At 40.0% G+C, this 18675-nt stretch overlaps 1 protein-coding gene across 1 annotated transcript in view; it reads right to left on the minus strand.

Moving 5' to 3' along the window:
• Window positions 1–10700: 10700 nt before the first annotated feature.
• Window positions 10701–18675, minus strand: part of PTHLH (parathyroid hormone like hormone) — a 13414-nt gene continuing 5439 nt past the window's right edge. The window contains exons 3-4 of the mRNA XM_028490327.2: window positions 15665–16087; window positions 10701–11177 (exon numbers count right to left, since the gene is read on the minus strand). Coding sequence (XP_028346128.1) covers window positions 11168–11177; window positions 15665–16087 — 433 coding nt within the window. The 3' untranslated portion in view covers window positions 10701–11167. The remainder of the gene's footprint in view (window positions 11178–15664; window positions 16088–18675) is intronic.

Below are 18675 nucleotides of genomic sequence, written 5' to 3' on the forward strand. Positions count from 1 at the left end.
GGAAGATGGGTGGGAAAAAACTCCTTGGAGCAGTTGGTCCTTGAGCTGTGATTTAAAGAGGAGAAACTTGTGGTTTGGTTGTTGTTCCATAGATATGGAAAAAATTGAACAAAGGCTCACAGCCAGGAGAGGAAGAACCAGTGGAAAGAACCACATGACAATAAATTTAGTTAGTCTGGAAGGTGAAGACAAGGTTAGAGCAGCAGATGAAAACAGTCAGAGGGTGGGTCAAGCCAGTAGAAGCCTTTGAAAGAAACACTCAGAAATTTGTGTTTGACTTAAAGGGTGATAGGAAATCAAGGTAAGGCTGCAATTCACTAGAGGATATGGTCAAAACGATGAACAAGGAAAACATAAAGAGAAAAGAAATGACCTTAGAAACTGTAGCCCTATGAGCATAATTTATGTACCAGTAAATATTTATTATACACTCTATTTGAAAGCAAGTAGACCATATTTGTTGAATGGTGAGTAAACAAATGGTTATGCTGATGTGGGTGGGCAATTCAGTTTACAGAACCCAAGTCATAAGGTAAGCGCCCATCATCAGGAGGGTGGTTTGTCACAGACTTCCTGGGAGAAAGTCAAGAGGAATAATAATAGTAATAATAATAATAATATAATAAACCGTAATACACACACATATATTTCTGTGTTTCAGGCACTGCTCTGACAAATATACAATAAAAGAGGTAAGGTAGATAAGATCCTCATGTAGAGGTAACGTATTCATACCTGTTCAACAAATTCTTACTGAATACCTAATATTGGCCAAGCTATGCCATACACTAGTGATGGAACAAAAGATACAGTCATCATGGAATTTACAGTCTACCAGGATATAGAGAAGTAGCTGGGCAATTAAAATACAGTGTAAAAAGAGTGTCGGTAGGAAAAATACAGAGAGCCAGAGCTAGACTGAAGGGGTGGATAGCTGTGCAGGGTGTTAAAACATCACTGAATGTGTACAGAATGGAGCAAGTTGTGTTTCCAAAACTTGGGGGACTATGATTGTGATTGAAGGACTATTTTGATTAGCATCTTGGAGTGGGGTCAGTGAGACACCCGAGGGGCATGCTTAAATAACAACAATGAATCACTAAATTGCATTCTAAGGAGGCTGAGGCTGGTTATCTTCAAAGCTTTCCTTTTGCTAAACTGGGAACTGCAAATCTGATGTTATAGGGGAACTGTTGACGGGCAATAGAAGAGAGGCTAATTGCTGGCTACCTCAAGAGTTTTCCCCTCTCTACTCCTCCCTCACATAGCATATGGCTTCTCCTTTATAAAAATATTTTAAATATTTATTGATTTTAAGAGGTACTCCTTGTTGGCTCATTTTCTTGGTCTTGATTCTGTTCTGCAGTGTGTTCTAGCAGGAGAGTGGGCCACTGTGGTGGCTACTTGTCTGCGTCGATGCAACTGGGCTCTGAGGTGTCCATATACTGTTCAACATGATTTCTGAGTGTGACTGTGAGAGTGTTCTGGATGAGATTAACATTTGAGTCAGTAGACTGGGTAAAGCAGATTGCTCTTCCTGTGTGGGTGGGCCTTATCCAACCTGTTGAAGGACTGAATAGAATAAAAGGCTGATAAGAATTCTTTTTCTCTGCCTGTTTTCAACCTGGGATATTGGTCTTCTCCTTCCTTTGGACTTGGACCGGAACTTACACCATTGGCTCTCCTGGTTCTTAGGTCTTTGATCTTAAACTGGAACTATACCATAGGTTCTCTTGGGTCCCTAGACTGCTGACTGCAGATCTTGAACTTAGCCTCCATAATTACATGAGCCTGTTTCTTATAGTAGTAAATCAATCTCTCTCTCCCTCTCTCTCTTTCTCCTCCTCTCTCCTATTGGTTCTGTTTCTCTGGAGAACCCAGACTACTACAGGTACACCATATTGTTGGGCTGGGGAAGAGAGGTGGACAGTGCTTGAACATGTAGGTGGTCTGGGATGAGAAAAAAAAAAAGAACTATGAACTCAGGGCTCTGGTACCAGAGGAAGTTATTGCAGCTTTGGAAAGTGTGTGGCAACAAGAAACCCTAGAAAAGACTGCCTACTACTTTAAGCCTGTCTTAATATAAGTGAGTAGTGTGTTACTCCTTCTTGATCTCAGTTACCTCTGTGGTCTTAAAATGATCTGTTATTGTAGCTTAGCTGCTCAAAGACATTCTCTGCAGTAGATATAAGGCTGTTGGAAAAGAGGGGAAAATCAGGAAAGTCAGAAGTCAGGCTTGTTTTTCAGAACCCTTTAGATCTACATGACAGAACCTAACAAAACTAGTTTAAGAAAAAGGAGATTGCTCCTCCTCTCCCCCACTCCACAGCCCCTTGCCATATAACTAAAAACTTTAGGAATGGGTGGATCCAAGGCACAAACCATGGTGTCAGCGTTGTCTTTTTTCATTTCTTGTCTCTGATTTTCTTTGTAAGTTAGATTCTTTTCCTCTGGTACTGGACAGCTTCTTTTATGCATTGGGGAAGATGAACACAAAAAAAATGTAGACATTTTTCTTACAACCCAAGAATGCAAAAGAAGTAAGAACATAATTCCCATAATGCATGGCAGAAAAGTTCAAGAGAACTCTGATTGGCTGTTTTTGATCATGTGCCCATCCCTAAACCAATCAGGGATAATGGAGTTCTCTGTCTGACAAAGTTTGGGTCATTTGCTCACTCTGCGGACTAGAAGGTTGTGTTAACCCTGCAGTCCTCCAAAACACATGGAATGGAGAAAGGGTGGATCCCTCAAGTGGAAGATGCTGTTGTTACAAGATAATTTTAAAAAAAGAAAAAAAAAGTCTGGTGTAGATATGTAAATGAACATGTGCTACAGATTTATTCTACACACTAATCAATGAGAGGGCAAGACAGATTAAAACACATTCAAAAAAGATTGAAATGAATGTGCCAATGGAGGCAAAACTATTTTTTCCGAGGCTGGGGGTGTTGGGAAGAAGTTAATTGAACCTCTACAGGACAAAATTATAGACAAGAATTATTTTGTCTTGCTACCGGTCACTTACAATTCAGAGAATTATAAAACAACTCCCACAGAATCGGAATCTGATAACCCAGAGGGGTTTTGCCTAGAATCTAGTTGCATAGTTTTCAACTGGAAGCACAAATATTTTCCCTTCCCTGGGAAGACAAACAACATGTGTTCACTAAACAAGGGATGCAGTATTTGAAGCAGAAATATTTCTCCTCCTAATTCCAGGTGGTACCAGCAGAAAGCTTAGCAGAGTTCAACTGCAGTAGGTAATCTATTGGGTCCTTGAAACAGGGACTGTGCCTCAGTTGTCTCTATGTCCTCTGGGCCTAACTCATGAGAAATGTTTCTTAAGTGTGTGGAATGAATGTTGAAGAGGGCATCTGCTGAGTGGACTTCTTCTGGAACAATAGAAAAACACCCTAGAACCATTCTCGAGCTCTTACTTCTCACCTATCAGAAAAGCCCTATCATTTTATTACTATAAAATACATTGCATGTACTTAAAACACTCCAAGTTTGAATTTTTATTATAGATTACTCAAGGTTGACTTGGTTCTCTGTAGATGTTATTTCTGTGGTGGTTGACTACAGAAACACTAAACAGTCGTAAGGGATTATTATTATTGTCACTATTATAACTACAGTAAAAGATAATTGAAACTGTCCAGGATTTGTATTAAGCTACAGTTTGTGTTGAATACAAGGAAGCGCAACTTCCAACCCTGATGAAGAAGATGTTTCCAGGGGCCCCAGTCACTCCCAACTAACAAGATATGTATTTACTAGGCAATAGACTGCTGCTAGGCCAACCCTCAAAGAAAAGCATGAACTCAATAGGAAATAATGGCTAAAAACATATTTGGTATATGAAAAGATAAAATAAAAAATTGCAGATTCAGCATGGAATCCAGAAAGGCCAAGTAGTATATGAGCTGCAGGCCCACCAATCAAATTAGTTTCACACAGTCTGTTTTGACATTGACTTTTCAAGCTAATTGCCTCCTGATCGTGACACCATAGGAGCAGGTGATATCAGGACAGAATCAACCAGAAAACTAGTCATCTGCAGGAAAGGACAGAATTGACTCTGCCTTTAGGTTCACAGAGTAGCTGTCATTGTCATCACTCAGGCATATGAATCTATGTGATTCTTGGAAAATGTGGGACGAGGCGGTCTGTCATGAGAGCTATAGCCTATTGGAGGGACTCGGTCTAATAGTCCAGCACAGTAAAAAGTAGAAATATGTATTTTTCCCCTAACCGGTGAATTAATAAAGTATGTGTAGCCATTACCCTAAGACTTGTGTGTCCCTCTGGGAATAAAATATGTATTTAGTTGTATCTCTTTAGAAGATTCACTTAGTGTAAAATAGAAAGACAGCTCTGATGAGGATAGGATTCTTCACAATTAGATCGAGAGCTATAAAAGTAGAAGGATAAATTTGACTAAAAAAGGTAGGGAATTTCAGACTCTCGGAGGGAAATGTGGGGAGATTTCAAGAGGCCGGGGTGTTCGAGCCCAAGTCAAGCCAACACCTCCAGGAGCTGGTGTGTGATCTTCACCTTCGTCCCCAGGCTGATTTCCAATAGAAAGAAGCTGAAACCCAAATCACGCCTGGCTCTGTTCCTTCACAGCGCCCTCCCGCGACCAACGGCATTCTTCTTCCCTACACCAAGGTGATCTCAGTGGAAACTTTTTCTTTCCTCTTTTCCAGGTAATTTAAAAAGAAATAAATAAGGGGCTTCCCTGGTGGCGCAGTGGTTGCGCGTCCGCCTGCCGATGCAGGGGAACCGGGTTCGCGCCCCGGTCTGGGAGGATCCCACGTGCCGCGGAGCGCCTGGGCCCGTGAGCCATGGCCGCTGGGCCTGCGCGTCCGGAGCCTGCGCTCCGCGGCGGGAGGGGCCACAGCGGAGGGAGGCCCGCATACCACAAAAAAAAAAAAAAAAAAAAAAGAAATAAATAAGTAGCCAAAAGCCAACCCAGAGAGGAAAACCCTTTGGGAAGAAAGGATGCCGGCGCACTCATTGTCTCCCCGTGTGAGCCGTGGACTGCCGGGCACACAGGCTGGGCACGTGCATCTGTTAGCTGGGGAGAGAATTAACTGCGGCGATTGGGTGATCGTCTGTGACTCACAATGCAGCTGTTCTGCAATGTGCCAAAGTGTTCACACAGAAAATCATCAGACTCCGGGGAAGGGGGAGGGGGAGGGACACTTGGAAAAACTGAATATTGGAGTTTTGGAGCAGGTTGAGAGGTAACAGGAGGGGGAAGATTTCATCTCTGAGGTGGTCCCATTTTAAATATGTTTTAGCCTTCTTACAGAAAGTGGCTCTCTGTATAGTTTACACACCGCCTGCCAGCCAGTGCTCCCTGGCCTCCTCTGCCACCTTCCTTTTAAAGCAACAGCTGCTCATTCATGGGACCTGTGCAAACACCTGGGCTTCTTGCCTGTGTGTGTGTGTGTGTGTGTGTGTGTGTGTGTGAATATTGGAGTTTTGGAGCAGGTTGAGAGGTAACAGGAGGGGGAAGATTTCATCTCTGAGGTGGTCCCATTTTAAATATGTTTTAGCCTTCTTACAGAAAGTGGCTCTCTGTATAGTTTACACACCGCCTGCCAGCCAGTGCTCCCTGGCCTCCTCTGCCACCTTCCTTTTAAAGCAACAGCTGCTCATTCATGGGACCTGTGCAAACACCTGGGCTTCTTGCCTGTGTGTGTGTGTGTGTGTGTGTGTGTGAGGGAGAGAGAGAGAGAGAGAGAGGGAAAGAGAGAGAGTGCACTTTATGAGCTTTGTGAAATAGAAGATTGTAGTCAGCCTTAGAAGATGCCAAGGAGGAAAGGAGGAGAGAGGCTGGTAGGGGTTCCCTCCCAGACAGTAGAGAGTGGAGGAAAATAGGATCATCTCAAACCTATGATCTCACTGAACTCACTGAAAGCAAGACCAAAATAGTTTTGTCTCAAAGATGCTTGTTCTGACCAAGCTTTACTGCAATGCTGTAGCAATGGCGCACAGAGTCCAGACTCCGGAGTCAGATGCCCCTGCCTTTGAGTCCCTTCTCTGCCCTGTGACCTCTGCTTGTTCTTGGGCAAGTTGTCTAATCCATCTCAGGCAAAACTACATCACCTGTGAAGTGGAGACAACAAACCTCTACCTCATGAGATGCATGAGAAGATTATAGTGTAAATTAGGTTAGTGCAACCTGAGCATAATAAGCTAGTAGAAAACAAGTATTAGCTCTATTATATTAGGCAATGTGTTAGGCTAACTTATTTTTATGACATACTAGTTGTTATAATGTCATAAAATGTTGTTATGGAATAAAATTTCTAGTTCGTGAGGAATTAAGAATCTCTCACTCTGTCATCCGAAGAGAAAAAAATTCTCTTTAAGACAACATGCCTGTTTTCTAGTTTCTTTCACCTATAGATAGCCATGATACAACAATTCAATGTACTGTTTGTATTCTACATTGACTCAAGCATTCTTGATGAGTGAAGAATTCATCATGAGTGAACTCATGATGAGTGAAAGAAAGAGTAATGTGAATATAGAATTACTAAATCCAACATGGCGCAGTTTGTAATTGTTTTGCTTTCGTTTTGTAGAACACGGAGCAGCTCAACAGAATTATCTCCCAGCAGTTCTTCAGTGACAAGCCAGTGAGCTCAAGTGGAAGATGGATGGGTGATTTTGCTTTTCAGACCCCAAAGCAAAGTAGACTTGGCAAGGAGTAGGGGTCACCATTAAAACAATCCATGTTTTCAGGGGTGACACATTTTGTCATTTGTAAATTCTCTGGAAGATGTTTTGAAGTTTAATTAAAACGCAGTTTGAAAACATATCCCTTTGTGCTTTGCACTTGTAAGTATGAGCGTATCAGGAACTTGCACAGAGATGTGAATGTTCTCATCCTGATGTTGGGTAGCTCTGGTTGAGAACTGTGTCTATTAATCTTCTGACAAAATAGCAGAGTGCCTCTTTGTGCACAGCTGGACCTTGTGGGTAACGTCTGTGCAGTATATTCATAGGATGGAAACCTGATATTTTAAATTCTCCTCACTTCCTCTGGGAGGTTGCTGTATACTCAGCACAAACCCTTGCTTCTTGTACTTTCAGGGCTGGAAAAGTTCCTAGTAAACCAGAAGCTGAAAAACAAAGGTCACTCTGGTGAACGGTTGATAACTTGGAGCAGCTAGTCATTCTCTGAGCTCCTTGTTATTGGAATAAGAGAATGGCATGACACGGGAGTCTGAAATACTCAAAACTCTGATCCATCTCCTACGTCCAGCAGACTTTTTGCTTAACTCGGCTTTTCAGTTCGTTCATCTGGAAACTGAAAGAACTTTTAAGTTCTGTTGAATGACTATTTCTTGAGCACCTGCTATGTACTAATGCTGTTATCTAGTGTTGGATGATATACATTGACTAAGACAAGGTTCCTGCCCTCAGTAAGTTCACAAAATAATTAGGGAAGTAACCTTGGCAACTTGGAAGTAACAGTACTTCTCTTAAGGAGTTGACCCAGGACACATGATAATATAATTCAGTGAAGTAATACCTTCAGTCTTTGGAATCTTTGCAGCTACCAGTATTTAACACCTCCTCTGAATTGTTTGATTGAGTCCTTAGGAGGAGCTTAGCATGTGGCCATGTTTTGCTAACTGTATGATAGAATCTTTGATAGTAGTCTTACTGTTAACACCTTCTGGGTTATTAAATAAAAAGAAGTGGCCAGTATTTGTGCTTGGGATGTCTTTTACCCTTTGTTCAAGGAATGAACAATGGCTCCACTGGGAATACCTCCTGGGAACACTTAGAACTCTCAATAAAAGTGCGCCCTGTTACAGAAGATGAACCCTCTGAACTTCAACATATTGTTTCTGTCCACAGCTGGTTCTCTTTTTCCATGAACTTTGTGGCCAAAGGGAAAAATAGAAGTTAAACTGTAAGATACTCTAGAATTAAACCCTAGATTATCCTAAAGTTAATGCTCCGTGCTGGTTTAAGTATATCAGAATTTCTTGCAAAAGACATTAACTTGTGTTCTTTAAGCACTTTGAGCATCTATTAAACCATATTTCAGGATTTACTTAATGAATTGACTATAAGATAAAATCAAAGTAATTCTTGACTTTGTTCTTCTTGTTGGGTCCATTATATATAGTATATTAAAGAACTTTTCGAATTTTAAAAAGATTGACTCCCTTTGTACTTGTATGGTAGTTATAGAAAGTTAAATAACTACTTTGCTCAACAGGTACTAAGGTTAGGTAATGGAAAATTAAAACAAAATTCTTAACCATCAAGGTGTATAATTATGCTACCTCCTAAGGAAAGCTTTAATTTCTCCTTATTTCTCAGATTGAGGCTGCCTGCATTTCCAATTTTTGTAACAAAGAAGCTAGATGCCAATATTGATTTTAGGTATTTTCAGGACCAATAATGTCAACACTGATTTGGGTTCATCACTAATGTAGCCCTGCACCTGTTTTACAACAATGGCTAAGAAAACACAGAGGCAAGGAATAGGGTCTTCACACATAAGTACCATTCCTTGTCTTTTGTAGTTGGACTTCCCAATGCCCATAAATACGTCTTAGGTATCTAATTATATACCAAATTTCTGTCTGAATAAAATTTGTGGAAGGCAATAGTGAGTTAGCAGATTAGGTTTTATTTTTTAATTCCAGAATACTTAGTCCAACTTGCCTCTATTTAAATCATTACTGCTTTATAAACATTACTTAAGTCAAGCATGAGCCGTATTCACTTAGACTGTAATTTGCTAAGAGTTTATTTACATTTAAACACTTATTATCTTAAATTATATATTTCAGTTTTTCTTTCATAGAAAATAACAATGTCAGAAAAAATGGCTTTTTCCCCCAAAGGGTTTTTGCTTTCTTCATCTTCCCATCCCATCCCTTATCCTATGATTTTACTCCTATCACTGCTTGAAGATCAAGGATATGACTGAAGGTAATAATGGCATTAATAATGTTTTGGTCAGAACTGATAAATATAAATTCCCCCTTTTCATTTCAGGAATGGACTATTTGTGAAGAAAAGCCTAAAGATGACCTGAATCTGATGTTTCCCTGCCGTAATGTCCAGGTATTTACCACATTAGTGTTTAAAAAACACTTTTCATGTGAACAACACATAAGGATTTGGTGCAGTCTTAAGATTTAGAGTTTCAGATGGAGTTTTGCAAAATGTGGTTATATTTGGTTTTAAGGCTCTCCAAGCTAGTTGCTTTACACAGGTTTAATGTATTGGTCTTAACTTCTGCATATTCCTTAGATATAAAAACCATATGCAACAAATTCACAAGTGAAGCTAAGCACAAATTCTCATGTTTGCTTGCTAACATAGATTCAACATTCTTACCCAAAATAATAAGATGGGCGCTGTTTGAAGGCTATGGGACTTAAGTGAAACTATGAATAAGTTCAATCTTAGAATATTCCTCCCAGAAACATTATCTTACTCACATCCAGATCAGCCTAATCTCTCCCCCCCGCCGTTTTTAAATGTTCATAGAATTTTGGATTATTTCAGTTTCTTGAATACAGCCTTTAGTTGTTTCATGTATACGTATGTATACTCTTGAGGGCATTTACAGAATTTAAAAAATATATATATATATACATATTTATTTGCCTGTGCCAGGTTTTAGTTGCGGCACATGGGATCTTCACTGTGTCATGAGGACTCAGTTGCAGCATGCATGTGGGATCTAGTTCCCTGACCAGGGATCGAACCCGGGTTTCCTGCATTGAAAGCATGGCGTCTTAACCACTGGACCACCAGGGAAGTCCCCATTTACAGAAGTTTGCTTCCTGTGCATCCTCCAAACATCTAACAGATACGAAACATGATACTGAGCCTAAACAAAGTATACTTCCGAAATATGTGCTTGCTTGATTCAAAGGCTTTTTGTTTTCTTGTGCTGGATTTTTACTGATGAGTTCTCATCTGTAAAGAAAAAGATTCTGCAGAAGGAAGATGTTTGTGTTTTCATCTGAACATAGAGGTAGGAACAACCAGGATGATATGCTAAATGGAAAGGGGATTGCATGCGGCATTACATCCATGCTGTTTGCAAACTTGGTCCCTGGAACTGGTATGTCCCATGAAAGCTATCTTCACCGGTGACAGCTTTTTGAATTGCCACACACCTCCCAAACCTGAGTCTCTCTCCTTTCTCTGGTAGGAAAGGTTAACAGGTAGAATTCTCAAGTAACTCTTTTACGCTTATTATGTGACCAATAGGGGCAAGCTCTCTCAAATTAAACTCTACATTGATTAAACCTACCCCTGGCCTTAAAGTTCCTGATCTGCCTCTCTTCCTGTTTTTCAACTCTGGCTAACTCTCTGGACTAAATTTCTTTAATTTTTTTTCTCCTGACTTTTCTCTGCTTTATTTCTGCCCTCTCCACTCTTCACTTTGAATTGGATGTACTTCATAAAATGATGTCTAGATAATTCAGCCATTCTGCTGAATTGAACTTAAATATTGGACAAAATACATTTTAAGTGGTTTTAAACTAATGTGAAAATGTTGGAATTTGTACCAATATAAACATATTAAACTTAAGACCATATTCAAATACAGTTAAAAATTACATCATGTTTCTTCTACTAGAAATCTTAAAGGATATATCTATATACACATAAAATTCACCTCCTGAGTCATGGTGTAATTTAGATTATATTTTATTAGACATTCTTTACAAATTTAAAATACTGCTATTTTTACATGCGCAGAGGAAAATCAGTTTGGATAATTATTTAGGCATTCATTAAAATCAACCACAATATAGAGACACTTTATTGTGTCATTTATCAACATACTTGATATGTATATCTAAAGTGCATTATGTTACAAAAAATATAGAAATTCAGCAGCACCAAGACACATTTACAAAATAAATACATCAGTTGACAAAATAAATTATGGTAAATGTGATAATAATAATTGGATTAGCCTTGGCAAAAAAAAAAATATTCACAATGACCAATGTGCAGTTTCATAGAGCAATGGGGGAGACAGTTTTATTCCAATGCATTTACAGTATTTACAGACAATAAATATTTCTAATACTTTCCATATGTTCATTATTACAGAATCCTGCAATATGTCTTCTGAACGTTTCTGCTGAAAATTTCAATGCCTCCTGTAAAGAGAAAGAAGGGAAAGAAGAGGAGAAAACAGGTTAATTCTCTTTACAAATGAAGAGACGTAAAATAAAGGATGTAAATTAAGGAACATAGGATCACAATAGAAAGAGATTCAGGGGACTGCTTGTAAATATCTTTTACAGAAGGTGATTGTGGGATCCACCTGACTTTCTAGAACCTCTGCTACAGGCCGGGTCTTTAATTTGATCAAATGGTCAGTGTAGAGCAGAAAGGAAAATGGGTAAGGGACAAATTTGAGAATTCAGAAATAAGGCCAGGTTGTGCAATACGTCATTAAATACACCTTGCTTAGAAGTTCATTCCCCGGTGATGCCCAAGAGAGGTGATGCAAAGGTTGCTTATTCTGTTCAGGGTTTCATTTGGCCAATCTCTCACTAAGATAATGGGCTGTTGTGAGGGTAGAGTGTGTGATTTGGGGTAAAGGTTAGAAGGATGTGTAATTAAACAAAGTATGTTTGGTTGATGATTTGATAATATCTGTCCTTCTTTAGCTGTCCTTAAACACTAATGAATAAAACTATCATTGGATTTTAGTTTTTGAAGCCAAAACTATGATAAAATTGCTGCTAGTTTTTTTACTGAATCTTGCGTTAGAGATTGGGAAAGCCCATTTTAAGTTAGAGAATAAGAATCAATTAATTTAAAAGTATAAAATAACGATATTTCACATCACTGTGTTTGTTTCATTACCCAGAATAATAATATAATAATAATAATAATAATATTACCTTGGGATTGACACCTTTTCGAACCCTTCTCAATACTGTAATGACAGTATTTTAAGATGAGCTAGTGACTTTTTCTCTGCTTTTTCTCTCTCCTTTTCTCTTCTCTCTGTGTGGTCTATTTCAGGGAATACATATTGGTGTCAAGGAAACAACTACGGAATGGAATCTGATTGGCTGTGTCACTGCATTAACAGCCAGAGTTTTACATGGCAGACCTGCATGGTTGTGAGATCTATCAAGAAGCAAACTCTTGACAATTTAGGAATTTTATGTGCAGCTTGAAGAATGAAAAGCAAGTTTAGCATTTAGGGTGTTTTAATGTCTTAAGGAATTGACCTCGTCACCAAGAGTCTTGTTTGGAATGATAAAATAGCTCCTAGTTACAGAGAAAAAACACAGTTTATGATTAAAATTTTAAATGGTAGGTGGATATGGACGGATGCTATGAATAGAGTCCAAAAGGCAACTGTCAAACTCAATAATTTGTGTACTGTTCTGATTTTTAAATGTCTTGGTACTAAATGGTATTTAGTGAATTGAGTTTAAGAGTAACCCAAGCAAGGAGGGAATGAATAGTCTCGAACAATTATTTCCTCAGAAGGAAAGAAAAAGGAAATAAATTCAAGGGCCAAGGAAAAGATCTTTTAATTAAGTTTCACCCTGCCCAGCCAGTTTGCTTGTTATCTTTCCTTCTGATTTCCCTTTAACAAAGGCATGTAGTGGAACAGTCAGGTAAAATATATACCATGACCTAAAAGTATATGTATACGTTTATTACACATATGAGTATGACAACACTTGAGACCTCTAGCTCTTCTGAGTACTGAAACGCCTTTATATTATTTCTAAATCAGTGTTTACCAAGGCAAATTATATGGTCTCAATTAAATGAGTTCTACTGTAACTGGACATCTCATTTGCAACATCAAAAATTCCAAAATTTAAAGCTATGTATTTTCCACTGAATGGTTCACGTGAGAGGATCCAGATAGTGTGAGCACAATAGTTTCCTTTAAGAAATACCACCACTATCATATATTATAATAAAAAGTCCGTGCTTGCTATATCATCAGGCCTCTTAGATCATAGTATAATAATGCAAAGAGATGAAAGAGAGGACATTAATAAAAGGTTGGTTGCTTACAAATCTTTAAAATAGTTATTCTGAAAAGATTCTAGCTGGATTACAAAATTTGCACGACCCCGTATGTTCTCATCAGTACACTCCTGAATTTCCCCACTCTTCTCTACACCTCTGTTGCATTGTATTGGGAGGATGCCAACATCTGGCTGCCAAATGAACAGTGCTTTCCATGAACATCCCTCAGAACCAGGGAACAGAAAGGAGAAGCAGAAGTATTCTACTTCTTTCAGTCCTAGGTCTGGATTTGATTAGGGCACTGCCTAATTTTTACTAAATCTATTTTTTTAAAAATATCTTTATTGGAGTATAATTGTTTTACAATGTTGTGTTAGTTTCTGCTGTACAACAAAGTGAATCAGCTATATGTATACATGTATCCCCACATCCCCTCCCTCCTGAGCCTCCCTCCCCCCCTCCCTATCCCACCCCTCTAGGTGGTCACAAAGCACGGAGCTGATCTCCCTGTGCTATGCGGCTGCTTCCCACTAGCTAGCTATTTTACATTTGGTAGTGTATATATGTCAGTGCTACTCTCTCACTTCGTCCCAGCTTCCCCTTCCCCCTTGTGTCCTCAAGTCCATTCTCTACGTCTGCGTCTTTATTCCTGTCCTGCCCCTAGGTTCTTCAGTACCGTTTTTTTAGATTCCATATATGTGCGTTAGCATACGGTTACTAAATCTGCTTTAACTTAGAGACACCTTTGGGATAAGAGTTGACGAGGGCTGGTTTTCAATTCTCCAGATATTTAAGAGCATTGCAAATTTTAAATGAATAGAATTCATTAAAAAGTATTTCTACTTCTGTTTTTATAACATATATATTTTATATATATATATAATGGATAAAAATAGTTCTGGCAATAAAGTAAAACCCTTGCATTAGTTATAAATATGTACAATTAGGATCATATCTTAAAATACACTGAATGTGTGCATTAAGCCAAGATTTATGGGGTTTGTCACCCCTTATAGACCCATTAGATATCTGCAGAATAGATCATTCACTATGCTAAAGATTCCTCTAGTGCCACTGCCTATTGATTGCTGAAGCTGTACTATTTAGCCAGTATAACTATTATTTATATGCTACTGAATGATGGGTTTTGTCAACGTAACTCGAAGAGAGATGTGATGGTAAGAAGGTTCAAAATCCCCTTTGACACATCACTCTGTCATACTGTCTCTACCAGTCAGGGGAAAGGACTGGAGAAGTAACAGGGGACTCTTTAAATAATGAGATCATTACTGCATATGATGCATTCTTGTGTTGTTTTCCTCTTCCTTTCAAACCCCACAGAAGGGCTGTACTGAAAAGTAAAAACCAAAAAAGATCCTATCAGCGGAAATGCAGGGGTAAAAAGCAGCACTAACACGGCGCTGGCCTAAGCGTCAGGAAAGGAAATAAAGGCAGTTCTGAGGACCACCTATCCCAGTTCCCAGGTCTGCTCAGTTGCCTTAACTGTGGAAGGCCTTCGTTTTCTATTTTACAAAATGAGATTAATACTTGCCCCGTTTTTGCCTCACAGAAACACACATAGGTAGATAGATAGATAGATAGATGGATAGATAGATGGATGGTACAACCAGAACGAAATCTAAAAGCACCCAAATAATAATTCCATGTAATCTCACTTAATCTTCACCTGACCCGGTGAGGTTGGCACAAGTACTATCTTTATTTCACCGAAGAGGGGAGTTAGTTAGTCTTAGAAAGACCAAGGAAATTTGCCCAACGTTATGAGCTTTAATAAGTTCAGACCCAAGACTTGAACCTATGGGTCTGGCTCCAAAGTCTGCACGTATGAGCATCTGTGAGCTAAGAATAAACAAGCCACATAGATGTGGTTTTATTATTCCTACTATAATACCCTAGAGGAAGTATTTCAACTGGCAGTGGACAAATAGATACATGAGAAAAACATATCTTATAACCAAGTCTATACTTAAAAATTTTCAGAAATCATGATTTTTGTTTCATGAACTGGTAGAAACCAGAGTTAAATTTAATTAAATAAATTTAAAGTCTGTGTTTAAAATTTTAAATTTAATTAAATGAAAATATATTTAAATTTTAATTAAATTTAAATTAAAAAATGGGGACGGCTGAGAACTGTTTATGGTAAGATACTTTTCTGTAGTGTTTGTAGGTCATATCAAAGCCTTCTGCGTTCTCCCTTGGAGTGAAAAAAAAAGAAAGAAAGAAAGAAGAAACAATCAAAGTTTGACATGGGGTGAGTGGGAGAAATCAATACGTTTCTCTAACAAATGGTGAAGGTGCACTAGCTTCTAAAGCTTGAGTGAAAAAATGAAAGGGGTTAGTAGAGCACTCAAGGATTGGTGTCGGGCTTTGTTGGTGGAGAAAGAAGCAGGGTGATTAAACCCCCTTGGGTGTTGAAGGGCTAGGAGCCCACTGCTTTAAGGCAGGCCGTATCCTGAGCCATCTTGGTTTTGTAAGCTTTTAAATTGTGGCGCCATTGATGGAGGGACAGATAGGGAGGAGATTCTAGGTCTGTGCAAGCCAAAGCAGAATAGAGGCTCCACACCCCACCTCGGGGCACGGAAGAGGGGCTGGGGCCCCGGGAGCCGGTTACCGTGAATTGAGCTCCAGCGATGTCGCGGAGATGTCAGACAGGTAGTCCCCTTCCAGCCAACACCCAGCCACGTCCGAGTTCAGCCAGGCCGATCGAGTTCGCCGCTTCTTCTTTTCCTGCTCCTTGCGTTTTCCAGGCTTGCTTTTCTTTTTCTTGCCGGGTGTCTTCAGTGGCTGCTCTTTGTAGGTCTCCACCTTGTTGGTTTCCTGAGTCAAGTATCTGCCCTCATCGTCAGACCCAAATCGGACGGGGTGGTTCTTGGTGTTGGGAACAGGCTTGGAGTTGGGGGACACCTCCGAGGTAGCTCTGATTTCAGCTGTGTGGATTTCCGCGATCAGATGGTGAAGGAAGAATCGTCGCCGTAAATCTTGGATGGACTTCCCCTTGTCATGGAGAAGCTGGTGTTCAGACACAGCTCTTTTGCTTTAAGGGAAAAAGAACAGGAGGGGAAGGAAACAATGACATTTTAGTAGGTGGCAGAGACCACAAAGACTTGAGGAAAGCCCTTTAAATTGTCTAGTTGATCCAACACAGGATACAAACGAAGCTGGAAGAGCTGCAAGCCGACTGAGCAGGGAAGGGACCAGAGCGGAAGGGAAGAGCCGGCCGTTGGGAGGCTCCAGCTCCCTAGGTCTGTGACCGTGGCGAGAACATGAACGTTATTGGGCCTCAGGGGCCCCATCTGTTTAAAAGGAAAGGATCAGATTCTGAGATTTCTATGCTGTATCTTCTCAATTTAAAATATTATGATTCAGTTATTCAAAGAAATGGACAGAAACCACTGGGCTTTTTTTCCCACATTTTTCAGAGTTGTGCTGGGGAAATAAATCCAGGTGTCCTAGTCTGGGAAACAAAAAGGTGGCTGATTTCACCTGAGTACTCGCCCCAGGCATACTTGTGCGGGAGCAGGCGTGCATGCGTGCATACCGCTCCCCAGTTGAGAAAATAACACTACTACTGAATCTCAAGGAAGAGCAAGCTCTACTAGTAAAAGCAAACAAAGACTGAAGGATGAAGTGAGCTGTTCAGCCTGTCTAGGAAACCACCTAACAGACTGAATTTGAACATGATTGATATTAGACTATGGGCTACCATATTTGAAGGCCAGCTGTCAGAGAGAGCATGCATAATTTTCTGTAAAGTAGTGGGTGGTCTCTTTAAAATGACTTTGAGTGTTTAAATTAAGTGAGATCATTCTATTTCATCTGTGCGTCTTCTTTTTTTTTAATTTAGAATTTCAGAGGGTAATATCCTTAGTACTTAACTGAGAAATTCACTGTTCTATTTGTTCTTTGTCTTAAAAATATCTCTAGAAACAAATATGATTTTCCTATTTAAACAACACTCTAATGAAAATACAGTGAAAAAGAATAAACTAATTCTCTATCAATTCTTTTAGCTAACACCCCGACTCTTGTTTAAATGTCCATTTATGTATTCTTGTATTATTCTTTGTGTATTTATTAACCAAATTTAAGTATTGCATACATGAATCAGTCATGTTATGTCTGCTACAACTATGCTGCACCTAATTCCAATTTCTACCACTGAAACAACCCTCCAAAGAGGCTCTTTTCAAAAGTATCTGAAGGGGCCTTCCCTGATGGCGCAGTGGTTAAGAATCCGCCTCCCAATGCAGGGGACACGGGTTCGAGCCCTGGTCCAGGAAGATCCCATGTGCCGTGGAGCACCTAAGCCTGTGAGCCACAGCTACTGAGCCAGCGCTCTAGAGCCCGCGAGCCACAACTACTGAGCCTGTGTGCCTAGAGCCCATGCTCCACAACAAGAGAAGCCACTGCAATGAGAAGCCCACGCACCGCAATGAAGAGTAGCCCCTGCTCGCCGCAACTAGAGAAAGCCCACGTGCAGCAACGAAGACCCAATGCAGCCAAAAATTTAAAAAAATAAAATTAAAAAAAAAGTACCTGAAGGTATTTCACAGGCTTGCATCCCACATATTGTCATTCCCCTGACACTACGATAGATTTATCTGGTCTCTTATTACTTTCATTAATACAACTTTAGCTCCTCAGAGAAATATGACAATAATAAATAGCACACTCCTCATTTTACAGATGTGGAAAGTGAGGCTCAGAGAGATTAAAGGCCTCACACTTGCTCACATGATAAGAACAGGCAGAACCAGGCTCCAAAGACGAAGTCTTTTGATTCTAAAACCAAGATTGCTTTTTGACTTCCTCAACCCTTTCTCTTGCTGAAGCTGAAGTGTATGTTGAGGAAACAAGAAAGGAAGGGTATAAAGAGCCTGTGGTAGGCACCACGGCAAGGGGCAAATGGACAGCAATTTATCAGTTTCCTTGGAGACCAAGCTCGTCCCAAGAGGTACATTTTCATCACCAGAATAACGAACCAGGATTCCTAGTCTGGATTATCACCGGGGGAATGAGAGATTGTCTAGTTATATTGTGAGTCCCAGAAGGGTAAGGCATGAAAACACAGTCATCATTTCTCCGGACCTTATAGCCAGAACACCAGCTTCCTTTCAGCATTTTAATGTGTGCACTGACTTTAAGCCATGAAGCTTGTGCAAAAAAGACATGACTTAAAGGAAAGGAATTTAACAGGAGCCAGGTTTAAATGAGGCATGAAGGAGTCTCTCTTCCTTTTTGAAGGTGCCACATGTGACTAGATTAAAATTCACTTACTTTGTGGCAGTAGTTAGTATCCTGGAAACTTTTAATAACCTACAAATTGGAGGCTTTGCTACAACAGATTTAGATTGTCAACATTTTTAAAGAATAGGACTGATATACTTGCAAGTATTATAAGTATTGCAGTTTAATAGGTATCTTTTAGCCAAATGTCACGCTAAAGAAAGAAGTTCTGGGGCTTCCCTGGTGGCGCAGTGGTTGAGGGTCCGCCTGCCGATGCAGGGGACACGGGTTCGTGCCCCGGTCCGGGAGGATCCCACATGCCGCGGAGCTGCTACGCCCGTGAGCCATGGCCGCTGGGCCTGCGCGTCCAGAGCCTGCGCTCTGCAACGGGAGAGG

This window comes from Physeter macrocephalus, chromosome 6 (assembly GCF_002837175.3).
Source record: "Physeter macrocephalus isolate SW-GA chromosome 6, ASM283717v5, whole genome shotgun sequence".
Classification (NCBI taxonomy): Eukaryota; Metazoa; Chordata; class Mammalia; order Artiodactyla; family Physeteridae; genus Physeter; species Physeter macrocephalus.